At 45.1% G+C, this 13,962-nt stretch overlaps 1 protein-coding gene across 1 annotated transcript; it reads right to left on the reverse strand.

Moving 5' to 3' along the window:
- Positions 1–330: 330 nt before the first annotated feature.
- LOC125893771 (urokinase plasminogen activator surface receptor-like) lies at positions 331–3,152 on the reverse strand. The gene is made up of 5 exons (XM_049584669.1): positions 2,955–3,152; positions 2,439–2,549; positions 2,209–2,355; positions 1,065–1,175; positions 331–951 (listed from the first exon to the last, which is right to left on the reverse strand). Exons 1-5 carry the CDS (start codon positions 2,998–3,000, stop codon positions 749–751), a joined length of 618 nt encoding a protein of 205 aa, XP_049440626.1. The 5' UTR covers positions 3,001–3,152; the 3' UTR covers positions 331–748.
- Positions 3,153–13,962: the final 10,810 nt, after the last annotated feature.

Raw genomic sequence — 13,962 nt, forward strand, 5'->3', positions numbered from 1 at the left:
TATCTGTCATGCTGCCTTTTCCCAAGGCTCCTTTATTTTAATTTTCCATCCATCCACTAGGACTTTTCTTCCTTTCCCCATCATCTGCTTGCCCCACCCATCTCATCCACACACCTGTTCCCACTTCCCCCATCTGCTCTGGCTCGCCTTCCCCGCTCAACCTGAATCCCAGTTCTAAAAATAATTGTTACATTTATGCGAGATAGGCTTATTATTTGTTTTTGCCAAGTGGTGTGTATTTTTAAGAGCTCTTGTCATGGCTGCCACCTTGATATTCCTGAGTCATTTCACTCAGTTAGGAACCCTCCTAAGCAAAAAGGATTAGCAAAGTTGAGGAATTTGTTATTTATTGAGCATTTTATCAGTATCAAAAGAATGATTTTGATAATTGAAATTAAAAATATGTTTCAGGTTAAGCACAGCACTCAGAACAAACATTATGCTTCAACGTGTTTTTCATATTTTACTTGTTTTACTTTAAAATAAAAATAAAAGCTATTGTAGACAGTTATTCTGTGCAAGACAGTTGCAATTGTCTCCACAGGCAACATGGCTAGAAACTGTTTGAGGCAAGACACCAATAAAAATCACAACTTCACTAAGTTATATTTTATGCTTTGTTTGCTAAACTGTCTCACTCATCAGGTAGAAAGATAAGGCCACAGGTGTGTAAGCACTATGAGGCCATGTGAAGATGAGAAGAAAAGCTGTTTGCCACGTGCTGCAGTGATGCTGCCATCTCCACCACTTAAGAAAACACGACCAAAGAGACCAGTGGTGTCAGCAGGAGCAGAAGTCCAGCACTCGTGCTGCTGGCGCTGTTGCAGAAGTTCCCCTGACAGCACCTAACTTCTTCTCCAATGATGTTTGACATCAGTGCAGACGTTGTATTTGAGCAGACCAACTTGGAGGCACAGCCTTTAACGGCCACCTTTTCATTTCCTATATTCACTGAGAAATTGAAAATAATGTTAGTGTGTGATCTGTCAGTTTTAATACAGCATCCCTCTGAGCAGAGGGAATATGTGGAGCAGAGTTAGATGTTTATATCATAGGCCGGTTACCTTTTGTTGAGATGCAGTAGTCCTCATTCCCGTCACAGTTCAGAGTTGCGGTGCATGATTGTCCATCACAGGTGAAGCACTTTTTGCCGTTTGGATTGGATTTGGTGGGCTCTGTAATACAGAACATACATTGTTCGTATTAGGTGTAGAGGGGGATTGAGGGGTGACTGTAATGTCCTGTTCTTCTTCAGTGCATTTTTAAATCCCTTTTAATGGACTTTTGTTGGTCTTTCCCTGCTGATGAGCAGCTTACATATGAACAGATATACAAAATCCACCTAATGGCCAGAATAAATGTTGGCACTGTTCATTTCTGCAAACCACAGATATGTTACATTTCTACATTTGTTTAGTGGACACATTGAAACTATGTTTCAGCAATGCTGTGGTTAACATGTGATTAGGTTCAGGAACAAAACGTCAGCTCATATACAACGGCACTTTAGAAACAGTGATGTGTTAGCCTGCATATGAAATGTACAAATGTAATGTATCCATGGTTTGCAAAAATGTGCAATGCCAACATTTTCTTCTGGCAACTGAGATGCCAGTTGTCTGTTCATGGACTGATGATGTGATGATTTTGAAATACAGGAAAATGTGACTCTTTTTACAGTAAGCTATGTAACAGGTAAGGTAATAAAACAAAATTGATTTAAACCTGGAAATTCTGTCTGTCTGCCTCTCTCTCACACACACTAACTGTATTGTGACAGTTGGGGGTATCTTGCCCGTGGGCTCTACTGTAACAAATGGTGACTGACAGAAAAGTAATCTTCCTCATACTGGCTCTGGTCTTGGAATTTGAGTCTCCTTGTGTCTCTTTCTACATCTGCTCCAAACATATTGTCTCAGGTTCTGATAGATGGACTGGCATCATCACTTCTCAATACCTACATTCACATTGTCTCTATGGAACAAGACATAAATAAATGACTTGTATCTGTTAAAAATGTATTGGCTTAGTCAGTAAAATCAGAGTTATTTTAAAATAATGAAACAAGTCATTATTTGATATCTGAAACATGAACTTTTACGCTCTGTAGTTTTCAGTTTTTACAGCTTTTTGTTCATACTTTTCAATAAAAACAGCTCTCAATGCAGAGATGCATCTAAATACTAACAGACAATATAAGAAAGTTACCGGGGGCAGGTTGGGCGTTGCAGAGCGCTGAGGTGCAACACTTGCTGGTAATTACGGTTTTGGCACTCCCAAAGTTGGCTGAGGCCTCAACACACTCTTCAGCCACAGCACAACCCTTTGAGTTGATGTCAGCAAGTTTTGAACCACCTGAAAGAAAAGAGGAACTTTTGTAAACTGGGCCAGTGCTAAGCAGTTTTATAATAAAAACAATGCACCACAAATGGCCATACCTGCATATGAAATGACTCTTACTGCAACACACTGCGAAGGACATTCCTTTATTGTGTCTGTGCAGGTTCCTGAGGCTCCCGATATACACTCATAACATTTCAGGGAGTAGGCTGAGAAAACACAACACTCATAAGTTAAAAAATGAAAATATAAAAGCAACATTTTATTCCACAAGGAGTGGACAAAATCTTTTTAACATCCTAACTCTGAAGTTAATTCATCAAAATTATGAGCACAGCTGCAAAAATATGTATCAAGGTGGATGACAAGTGCCATTCAGACAGATGTTTGTTTTTTAACTACAGCAGAATATAGAGAACGCCAAATCATCTGTGTACAAACTGCAGGTGAGTAACAAAGAGCAACAAGTACTTTACACACAATACTGTCATTTGGCATGTGACCGTAAGTGACACATCTGTAGTATTTGTAAAGGTAAATGTAGTCATAATAAATTATAATCATTTCCTTAAAGATCAAACAGTTACGAAACAAATAACAGAACAAAAACTTGCCTTTAGGGAGAAGCACAATACCCAAGATCAGCGTGAGGAGATGCATTTTGTGATGGCAGGACACGACTGAGTATGAGTTTGATTTTCCACAGCTATAAGTAGTTCTCCTGAGAAGGGGTTGTCTTCATCCTCAGACCACTCCCTAGTCTCTCCTTGGCAGTGACTAAATGTGATACATATGGAAGGTCTTGTACATTTACATGAAATTAAAGTGATATGCTATCTGATTATGGGGCAATATTTGAATTACCTTCAACAAAAGGCCGTTAACTGAGGCGGGGTGCGGTTACCTGCCAGCGTTTGTTCACAGGCAACTGAAGAGTGAGTGCAGTGAGCTGTGCCGGTGGTAAATGTTTAACTTTTATCACTTATCAACAGTAGTGTGCTTTCTACTGCTTAGTGCCGGATAAAAGCCCCAACAGACAGATCAAAATATACATACATACACAGAAAGACAGACAGAACCAGTGAAATATTGTTTGTTTGTTTGTTTGTAATGAACCTCAAGATGCCAACGCCCAGAGCAACGACGACTGCAAACACATAGATAGCATTAGCTTATTAAACTAATGATATTTTTAGCAGTTAGAGTGTTGGCTGCATTTTTGTTTTTCCTTTCTTTTGCTTTTGTATAACTTTGATTTGGCTGTGTTGGCTCTTAAACTGCGTGCAATAGAAATCCGATTGATGCCCCGCAGCACGACGCTTTTTGTGTGTGTTGGGGCGGCACTCGACTCGCATCAATGATGCCGCTGGTGTGTTTTAGCCTTAATCCTCCCAACATCTCTGCTCTGTAATGTTTCTGTCGGCACTGGAGGAGGTTTCTGGATGATCTAATTCACATGTAGGTTCAATTCAACTTGGCTGGCTCAAACCATTATACACAGGGATCTGTTAATCAGTGTTAAATAGTTTGTAACTTAATCAGAGGAACAAAAAGGACAGTAATTATTGGAAATATACTCCTTAACCGTGTGTTAACACGTGATGTGGTAGCTGGGCATTCATCCACAGTGGGACTCTGATTAAGGAGTTGACACGAAGGCAGAGAGCGGTTTGTTAACTTTATGCAGGCACTTCAGAGAATGGTACAACGGTACATGGACATATGTGTATGTGTGGTCTCTGAAAATACAAACAGAAATACATATATATATATATATATATATATATATATATATAACCATGTATGGTTTCATAAATGCCTGTGATTTACTAAACGTAACTAAATAATAACTTAATGTACTCCACAGACACATTAATCATACATTCATCACATCTTCTGACATCATTTCAAGGCAGTAGGTTAGCTTAACAGGCCCTAACAAGCAGAAACGTTAGCTTGCTAAACACAAAGAAATTATCTCCAGCCATGTCAATATTCCTAGCACAAAACAACAAGAAGGGCACGTGAAGCATAAATAACTGAAAGGAAATACATTATAAGAGGTGCTTACATCCGTCACGAACGCACACCGTATGTCCTCACTCCTTCCTCTGCCTGCAGCAACTGGTGAAAATAAACAGAGCATGTGGCACTGAGCTAACTATGCAGGCAACAGCTCCTCCTACTGGCCACACAGAGGGCAGCAACTAACACTCCTGAGGGATTCTGCACAGCCGCCCCCATAATAGCCTTGGCTGTTATGTACTCCTATTAATCCCTCTAGTCTCTACTTAAGCGTCCTGGTTGTCGTCATCAGGTATGGCTGGCAGTTGAACCAATTTCACTACAGGCCGCGCATTGGTTCTGTCCTTCACTTTGATTTCTGCTGATCTGATATATCCATCTGCACTGGTGTGAAGCTTGACAACCTTACCGATGGGCCAGTGTGCACGAGGTAGCTGTGAGTCAAGTATCATCACAACTGAATCTTGAGCCAATGCACTCGTAGGCTGGCGCCACTTTTGCCGGGTCTGCAGTGTGGGCAGGTAACTCCTGATAAACTGCGTCCAAAAGTGGTCCGCCATCATTTGGCTGTGTCGCCACCTCCTTCTTGTGAGAGTGTCAGGTGTGTATGTCACTTGTGGGAGGGAGGCGTCCCGCCGCCCCATCAGCAACATGCATGGTGTCACAGGATCTGGGTCCGCGATATTGGAAGACACATACCCAAGTGGTTTGGCATTGAGGATACCCTCCACCTCACATAGCAGGGTGAGAAGGACATCTTCTGTAACTGCTTGTGTCCCCATTACGACCTGCAGGGCTGTCTTCACAGAACGTATCTCCCGTTCCCATGCTCCGCCGAAGTGTGGGGCTGCCGGTGGATTGAATTTAAAGGAGATCTGTTGAGCTGCCAGACTCTCTTTAAGCTCAGGCTCCATGGCGGCGAAAGCCTCCTTAAGCTCCCGCTCCGCTCCCCGGAAATTTGTCCCCTGATCTGATAAGATTTCAGAAGGAGTTCCACGCCAAACTATAAATCGTCTCAGGGCGAGGAGAAATGCATCTGCATCCAGACTGCTGAGCAAATCCAGATGGACGGCACTTGAATATTGCTCCCCAGCGCTTCTCATTGCGACGACCAATCTTGACTGTGTGCGGTCCAAAACAGTCTACGCCCGTTGAATAAAATGGTGGCTGGAAAAGTCGAAGTCTAGCTGGGGGTAAATCAGCCATGACTGGCACAGCGGGCTGTCCCTTCCATCTTTTGCATCCTACGCAGGCCCTTTGGTTGCGTTTGACTGCCTGTCTTCTTTGCAGGACCCAATACTGGCGTCTGAGCTCAGCATAAACTCGGTCAGGGCCAGGGTGCAGCAGGCGTTCATCTGTGTCACGGATGAGGAGGTTTGTTGTAGCATGGTGGGGATCCAGCACGATTGGATGAACGTCAATGGGAGCCAAGTTGTTCAGGTTCCGCAGACGTCCACCAACGCGGATGAGTCCAAGTTCATTGTCCCACTCTGGTGCTAGACAGCTTAGTCTACTGCTTGGGGGCACCTGATGACCAGACCTCAGAGACTTAACTTCCTTCGGGAAACTTTCACTCTGGCAGGCTCTGAGGAGATGAAGCTCAGCATCACGGAGGCTATCTGGTGGTGACATAGCGGGGTCTGAGGTCGCCGCCCCATGTAGAGACTGCTCCGTAGCACTAAGTAAATTGGCCCAGGTTGAATACTGTGTGGCATCAATGGCTGGAACTGTTAGAAGGGACTGGGTGAGACCACAGAAGATACCCCCTTTTAGTTCTTCTGCACCTTCGGCTTCACCTGTGATTTCAGCCGAGGGCCATTGGTCTGGTGGCTTGTAAAGGAATGAAGGTCCCTGGAACCAGCGACTGGGATTGGCTAGATCTGCTATTGACTTTCCCCTTGTGATGTCATCTGCTGGGTTACTGGTGGAGTCGACGTACCGCCATTCCTTCCCGTGAGTGAGCTCCTGGATCTCTGAAACTCTTGTCCCAACGAAGACTTTGTATCTACAAGAGTCAGATTTAAGCCAGGTAAGGACCATAGTTGAGTCCGACCACAGGAATGTGTTGGTGATGTGCAGAGTCAGCTCACGGTTTATGAGGGCAGACAGCTGAGCTCCACTTGATGCACCACAGAGCTCTAGCCGTGAGATGGACAATTGGTGCCTAGGTGCCACCTTCGATCTGGCCATTACAAAGGAGACATGTATCCTTTCTCCGTCATGCATGGTCAGGTAGGCCACTGAGCCATATGCTTGCTCCGATGCATCACAGAATATATGTAGCATATATTCTATGTCTTCAGTAGCCAATTCTGGTGGTGCGTAGGTCCTGGGGATGGAAATACTGGCTAGCTGTGGCAGCTCCTTCTCCCAGCTACCCCAGGCCTTGAGGAGATCCGGAGGGAGATTTGGATCATCCCAGCCTCTTTTCTTTGCCCACAGATTCCTCACAATGACCTTCGCTCTTGTCGTGAAGGGGATCATCAGGCCTAGGGGGTCATACTGTGCTGCTAAAACATGGTAGATATTCCTCAATGTAGAAGTTGGGTCTCCAGTAGCCTCAACTTGTAGCCAAGCTCATCTGTTTCCCAGTGCCATATTAGACCCAAGGCCATCTCCTGTGGGTTAGTTGATTTCTCCATGAGCCACAACTCCGTACTCGGTGACCTGGCAGCAGGTGGCAGATGAGCAATGACTGATGACTCATTGCAGGCCCACTGACGGATTTCGAATCCTCCCTCTGCCAGAACTTGCCGCATTTTATCCACCAGGCCCTTTGCTAGCTTGGTTGTAGGGAGGCTCTGAAGGCAGTTATCAACATAGAAAGACTGCATCAGAGACTGCCAGATGTCCTCATTCCCCTCTCCTGAATTCTTCACATGTGCCTGCAGTGCGAACGTGGCACAGCAGGGGCTGCTGGCTGTGCCAAATGGCAGAACCTGCTACTGGTACACATCTGGTTCTCTTTCCCTCTGCAAGTTTCGCCAAACGAATCTCAGTAATGGCTGGTCCTCTGGGAGAAGACAGACCTGGTGAAACATGGCACGGATGTCACCACTAATTGCCACCTGATACTGCCTGAACCGCAGAAGAACCCCAAGAAGCGTTGGGCCGAGTGTAGGGCCCGGCAGGAGCTGATCATTCAGAGAGAGACCGTGATAGTTAAAGGAGCAATTGAAAACCAGCCTGTGTTTCCCATTATGCTCAACTAAGTGATGTGGTATAAACCAGGATTCTTGAGACTCCTTCACCTGCTCAGGCTCAAGTTTCACCACACATCCACCATCAATCAGTTTTTTCATCTCATCCTCATAGATCTGAGCTTTGGTAGAATCTTTAACCAGCCGCCGTTCTGTACTCCTGAGAGTTGGCATCACCGATTCCACGGTAGCTCGTAGTTTTGGAGCATTCTTGAGACGAGGTAGGGGAGTAGCATAGCGTAATGTATCTCCAACCTCGACTCTTACTTTGCGAGACTTCAGGACGGCAATGGCTTCGTCATCTTGACAGGAGCGTACTGCCAGCTTCTCGCTGCGAAAGGGGAGGACATCAACTTGCAAGAGACGCTCTACATGCTGGTAAATGTTCTCTGTTGCTGGCCTTGATGTTGATGAGAAGTAGCATGTCCGAGTCTGTGAGCCATTGGGTGTATGGTCATCTGGCCTTTGCAGAGCCCAGCCCAACTCCGTATGGACCGCACCAGGACCACCATCTGGACTCATCCGAACTGGCTCTCTGGCAGCTATCAAGCATGTATTATCTGCCTCAATCAGGAGAAGAGGGTGCACATTTTCGAAGGACTGAATAGGTATCCCCCTCAGATGGCGATAGCGCTTCTGTCGGAGGCTTACTGGATAGGACTGTTCGGCCAAAGCCATACGCTGGGCTGTGAAAGCTCCCCTTATAAGGTGCTTCTCTCCAGGCTGTGTTTGGGAGGAAATATAGAAATCCACCGAGGAGCCAGTGAAGTGTGCGACATCATGGTGGACGGTCCGCAGCACCATAGACTCTACCTCTCCTTTAAGGCAAAGGTGGGACACAGCTGCGGGAAGGATGATGGTTCGTTCAGCTCCATCGTCCAGGATTGCATGAGTGGGTAGAGACTTGTTTCCATGGCTCACAATTACTGGCACAACCTTTAAGTAGACCCTTCCACCCTGCTTGGCTGGGGTGAACTTGGCTCTAGTTGAGGGAGTGATAAGATAAACTCCTGAACCTGCCCTGGCGATGACATGAAGAACTTTCAGGTGTATATCCTGGCATTCGCTACAGGCTTTCTTCAGTGTGCATTCCTCAGTGACGTGGCTTGTACGGCCGCATCTCCTGCAACGTTTTCCATCAGTAATCCATTTCTCAATTTGGTCAGCTGTACATGCTGCAATGTTGGGGCACTGGGAGAGATAATGTTCTACACTCTTGCAAAATAAACACAGACGTTTGGATCTCTTATCTTTGGCGACTGACTGACTAACCTTGAGTAAAGGGTTACCATCCTTAGGTTTTTCAGTACCATAATAGACTATCGACTGAGTCTTGGATTTTGGAGCAGAAATCCTTTCCTTCTTGGGAGTAGCCTGCTTTTCTGCCTGGTGGCGTTGAGCCATTTTCAACGACAATCTCTGGGCTTCTGCCTTGAACTTTAACCACTCGGCAAGGTCTCTCAAGTTGTAAGGATGAAGGCTGTTTGTTTGAAATCGGCCATACGCTTGGAGATGCTCCACAAAACTGTCTCTTGAGTACCTAGGCAACTTACTTAAGAGCCTGTCCACATGTCCAGTGGACATTATCTCAATCCCATTCGGACCTTCAAGTGCTGTTAGCATTCCCACCAGCAGGTCTACATTGAGAGCAAAACTCTGGAATGCCTTTGAATCACCCGGTTTCACATCTGGGGCATTCAAGATTGCGGCTACTTCGCTCTGTGCAAGCTGATGTGGCTGCCCATACTGATGCTGCAGTGCCTGCATTGCCGTGGTGTATGGCTGCGGACAGTGTCGACATGACTGTGCTATCAGCCGTGCTTCATCCAATATGAGCTGCTCCATGAGCACTCTGTATTTATAGTGCTCAGAAAGTTCAGGGTGTGGCTGCAGCAGGTGATCCAGGGCCATCTTTAAGTCTGCAAACTCCCTCTCACTATCATGCTCCAATTTAGGAAGCTTAGGAACTGGGACAGGTTGTGCAGGAAGTGGGAGAGGAGGTAGTAGCCCTGGTGTTACAGCTTGTGTCACGGCGGGTCTCAACCCTAGCGCAGGCTGAGGCACTGGGTGGCCCATGGTGGGAGGCTGAGAAGACCCCAACGCCAGGGTTGGTTGATAACTCAGCTGAAACATTGGGGTTGGTTGATATGTTGGCACGGGATAAGGCTGATAAGCTGGCTGGATTGTAGTACTGTAATTGGGCTGATAAATGGGCTGACCGACTGTCATTGGAGTGGACTGATAGCCAGGCTGTGGTGCTACACTTGGAGCTTGGAGCTGTGGTTGGAATACTGGCTGAACCATATTTGGGATAACTAACTGAGATCCGAGCTGTGGCAAGGCAATATTGGCTGGGTAAGGTGTAGACTGCATCATACCGGAGGGAGCTTGATAGTGCATTGGTAGAGTGGGTGTAGTTTGGGTGTACAGCATTGAGATCCAGGTGGCGAAAACAAAGATGTTGATTGAGGAGTCGGTCCTGGGGCGAACTGCAGCATTGGATTGACAGAAGCAATAGATTGAGGCCAGTAGGCGGCCTGCGGAGGCACAAAGGTGGCTGGCTGGGTTGCTGAATAGCTAAGAGCTCCAGGTACTGGAAGGGATGTTGGTTGCACCAAACTGGGGGTAGCAGACTGTTGCATCATAGCAGCAGCTGTCATTTGAGTAGATGAGATGGTAGGAGGTAAGGCTTGTGTCAATGTGTAGCAAGTTGACGTTATACCGTGATGTGCAGTGGGCTGCGAGGCTGCCATGTGCCTAAAAGCATAGTTCACCTGTGGCTGAGACACAAACTGCTTACTGCTTTCCACGGGTTGTGTAGTGGCGGTACTCATAAAATAGCGATCAGAGACAAGTACAGAGTATCCTGACATTATTGATCCGCTTACAGCAGAGCTGACATCTGAATGAACTTCGTTGTCTGATTCTTCGCCACTACTGTGATCATGTCCTCCTGTTGAGGGTTTAGATGCAAACCTTAAACTATCATCGAATTGACAGGAAAGGTTATCTGGCTGACTTGCGTGCTCCTTACCATCAACTACATAATGTGGCTGTTGCTGGGGTAACTCAGGTGAGAGCCCGAACACAGAATGTGGCTGGTCACTTCGTGTAGCAGACTCGGCATGCATACCTGGTGACTGCAGCACTTTAGTGTTGGCACTCGGGAGTTTGCTCCTTGCTCCCTGCTGTTTTTGAGAAGCAGTGGAGGACAACAACTGAGGAGATAAGTTCACTTGATAGTCCAGCAAGTGTGTGGGGAGACGCCTGTCCCTTCTCTGTCCAGTTATAATGCTGTCAGCAGATGCTGCTGCTCCCTGCTCGTCCATATCTATCACTGTGGGTGAATTGATCCGGCTCGAAGGACCATTATTGGAAATATACTCCTTAACCGTGTGTTAACACGTGATGTGGTAGCTGGGCATTCATCCACAGTGGGACTCTGATTAAGGAGTTGACACGAAGGCAGAGAGCGGTTTGTTAACTTTATGCAGGCACTTCAGAGAATGGTGCAACGGTACATGGACATATGCGTATGTGTGGTCTCTGAAAATACAAACAGAAATACATATATATATATATATATATATATAACCATGTATGGTTTCATAAATGCCTGTGATTTACTAAACTTAACTAAATAATAACTTAATGTACTCCACAGACACATTAATCATACATTCATCACATCTTCTGACATCATTTCAAGGCAGTAGGTTAGCTTAACAGGCCCTAACAAGCAGAAACGTTAGCTTGCTAAACACAAAGAAATTATCTCCAGCCATGTCAATATTCCTAGCACAAAACAACAAGAAGGGCACGTGAAGCATAAATAACTGAAAGGAAATACATTATAAGAGGTGCTTACATCCGTCACGAACGCACACCGTATGTCCTCACTTCTTCCTCTGCCTGCAGCAACTGGTGAAAACGAACAGAGCATGTGGCACTGAGCTAACTATGCAGGCAACAGCTCCTCCTACTGGCCACACAGAGGGCAGCAACTAACACTCCTGAGAGATTCTGCACAGTAATACTTTAAGAATAACTATACTCCAATGATTCCAGCAGAGACAATGATGAGGCTGCTCTGTGCTAAGGGTTTATTTTCTTTTGCTGCTGCAGTTACTTCTCTGAAGTGATAAAATAAGGACAAGTTTGTTCACTAGTGACACGCACTCACAGTACCTAAGGGTGTATGCTGAACGAAAAAAAACAAGCCCAGTCAAGTAAAAAAAATAAGTCTTCCTCGAATACACGTAACAGCAAATCAAATTCAAATCACTTCAAGCTTTATGTGAAGATTTGACATTCCCAAATTTTGAGTCACGCTTGCTGGGGTGGTGTGATGCTCAGAACTGTTAGAAAAGTAATCACCCCAGTTAATCTCATAAAAGCTACAAAAAAAGCTGTAGATAGCCCTAAAAAGGGAATAGGCTGCTAGAGATGATATGTATGAACAATGCAAATGTGGTTTTGATAAGAAGCAAGGCTCCAAGGATCGGCATGAGCTCTTCTGGGAGGAGTCTCGGGATGAGCTCAAATCTGACCTTTAAGTTATAGTGGCTGTCATTTGACTTCAGTTCTGCTTTGAAAATGTAAATGTTTACTTGAGGTAGGTCATCATGGTGAACACTAAAGGTGTTTTCACCCTTGGTCCTTTTTAAATGAACTGAACTCAGTCCTCTTAAAGTGGATCAAAAGTGGGCAGACGACTTTGAGGTCAACTTCAGCTTTGACGGGCCTCAGTCCCTTTCTGTTCACACTACAGCCTATATATAATACATATTGATGTAGTATTGTTTTTACTTTGACGTGACACTGCAGTGCGGTTATGAACTTAAAATTGGAGGAAAAACTTAGCGCTTCTGTGCATTGTGGACAGTTGCTGTTTGATGCTTTCCTTGTTCCATATCTGTAGAAGTGCAGTTGCTACTCCTCGTCCACTTGTCGTGCTGTCGTTACCTGTGGCCGTGGTTCCATTGTGTTTATTATGCATCCCACTGAAATAGCATGTGATCTGTGTATGGCAAGCCTGGAGGGTTACAATACAATAGCAAAAGGCAGAGTGGACCCGCAGCGTTTCGTGTTCACAAGGCACAGGTTAAGTGAACCACAGTCCTCTTTCACATGAACCGACAATGTGAACACAAAAAGAACAGAGTCCCTTTTCCATTGGTCCACTTTAAGAGGACTGAGTTCGGTTCAGTTATAAAGGACTAAGGGTGTTTTCACACTTGGTCCTTTTCATCCCTCTGAGTGAACTAAGACCGTGATTCGGCATTTTTTGTGCTTATATGAACACTCCAAGAGAACTCAGACCCCCCTGAAGCTTCAAGTCCACAGTGCGGTTCAGTTAACCTGTGCACTGTGAACACAATGTGCTCCAGGTTCACTTTGCTCTTTTGCCGTTGTATTCAGCCCTCTAGATCACATGCTGTTGCACTGGGACGCTTGAAAAAAACTGACAAAACCACATCGGCCTGACGCTAGCAAGGATATGAAATGTAGAATACATCAAATGGTAACAGTCTACAGCACAGAAACGCTAAGGTTTTCCTCCAGTTTTAAGTACATCTGAAAGCAAGGGGCTTCATAACAGCACTACAGTGCTATGTCAAAGTAAAAACAAAACTTTATCAATATATATTATATACGGGCTATAGTGTGAGCAGAGAGAGGACTGAGGGCTGGCTCAACAGGTGCTGTCAGAACTAACACCTAAGTTTCATTTGTCAGGAAAACAAAGTCACAAAGGTGAAAGCACACATAGAGATTTGTGGTGTTGTGTTCTTTTCGGGGAAATGAAAGCTACAGACCATGTAAATGTGGCCATTCCACATTTCCTGTTAACTCTTACATTGCTGAAGTGAGCTTGGTGTGAAATGTTTTAAGGCAATAAATCAGTAAACACTTGAGAATGCACTAAAAAGAGCCACACATATTGTCTTTTTCACTTGTTTCCTTTTGTCTCAGGATAATTGACAACTGCTCTTTTTACTGGTGTTTGAAAATTTTTAAAAAAAAATATATATACAGAGTTCTATATCTTTATGTCTGCATCATCAGTACACCAAAACGTCAGTTACAACATCACAAAGTCAATAATTGCTCGCAAATGAAAGAAGTGATCACATTTTGCTTTAACATGTGTAGACAGATGGTTTTCTCTTCCTTTCTTCCCACTGCTGTGCAGGCTACGGCTGTTCAACATGGCAGGGGTGTGCAAGTGACTGACACGGAGTGTGTCTGCAGGTTTTTTCATTCTCAACAAAGCCTACGGAAGGTTTCCTGCTTTATATCTGACTCTTCACCACAGATTGGGCTTACAGTTTCACATATCCCTCCAGTACGGTGCAACAAGAGTCTTGACTTTCAGTGCCATATTTTTGATGAT

The sequence above is a fragment of the Epinephelus fuscoguttatus genome, linkage group LG8, assembly GCF_011397635.1.
Source record: "Epinephelus fuscoguttatus linkage group LG8, E.fuscoguttatus.final_Chr_v1".
NCBI classification, from domain to species: Eukaryota; Metazoa; Chordata; class Actinopteri; order Perciformes; family Serranidae; genus Epinephelus; species Epinephelus fuscoguttatus.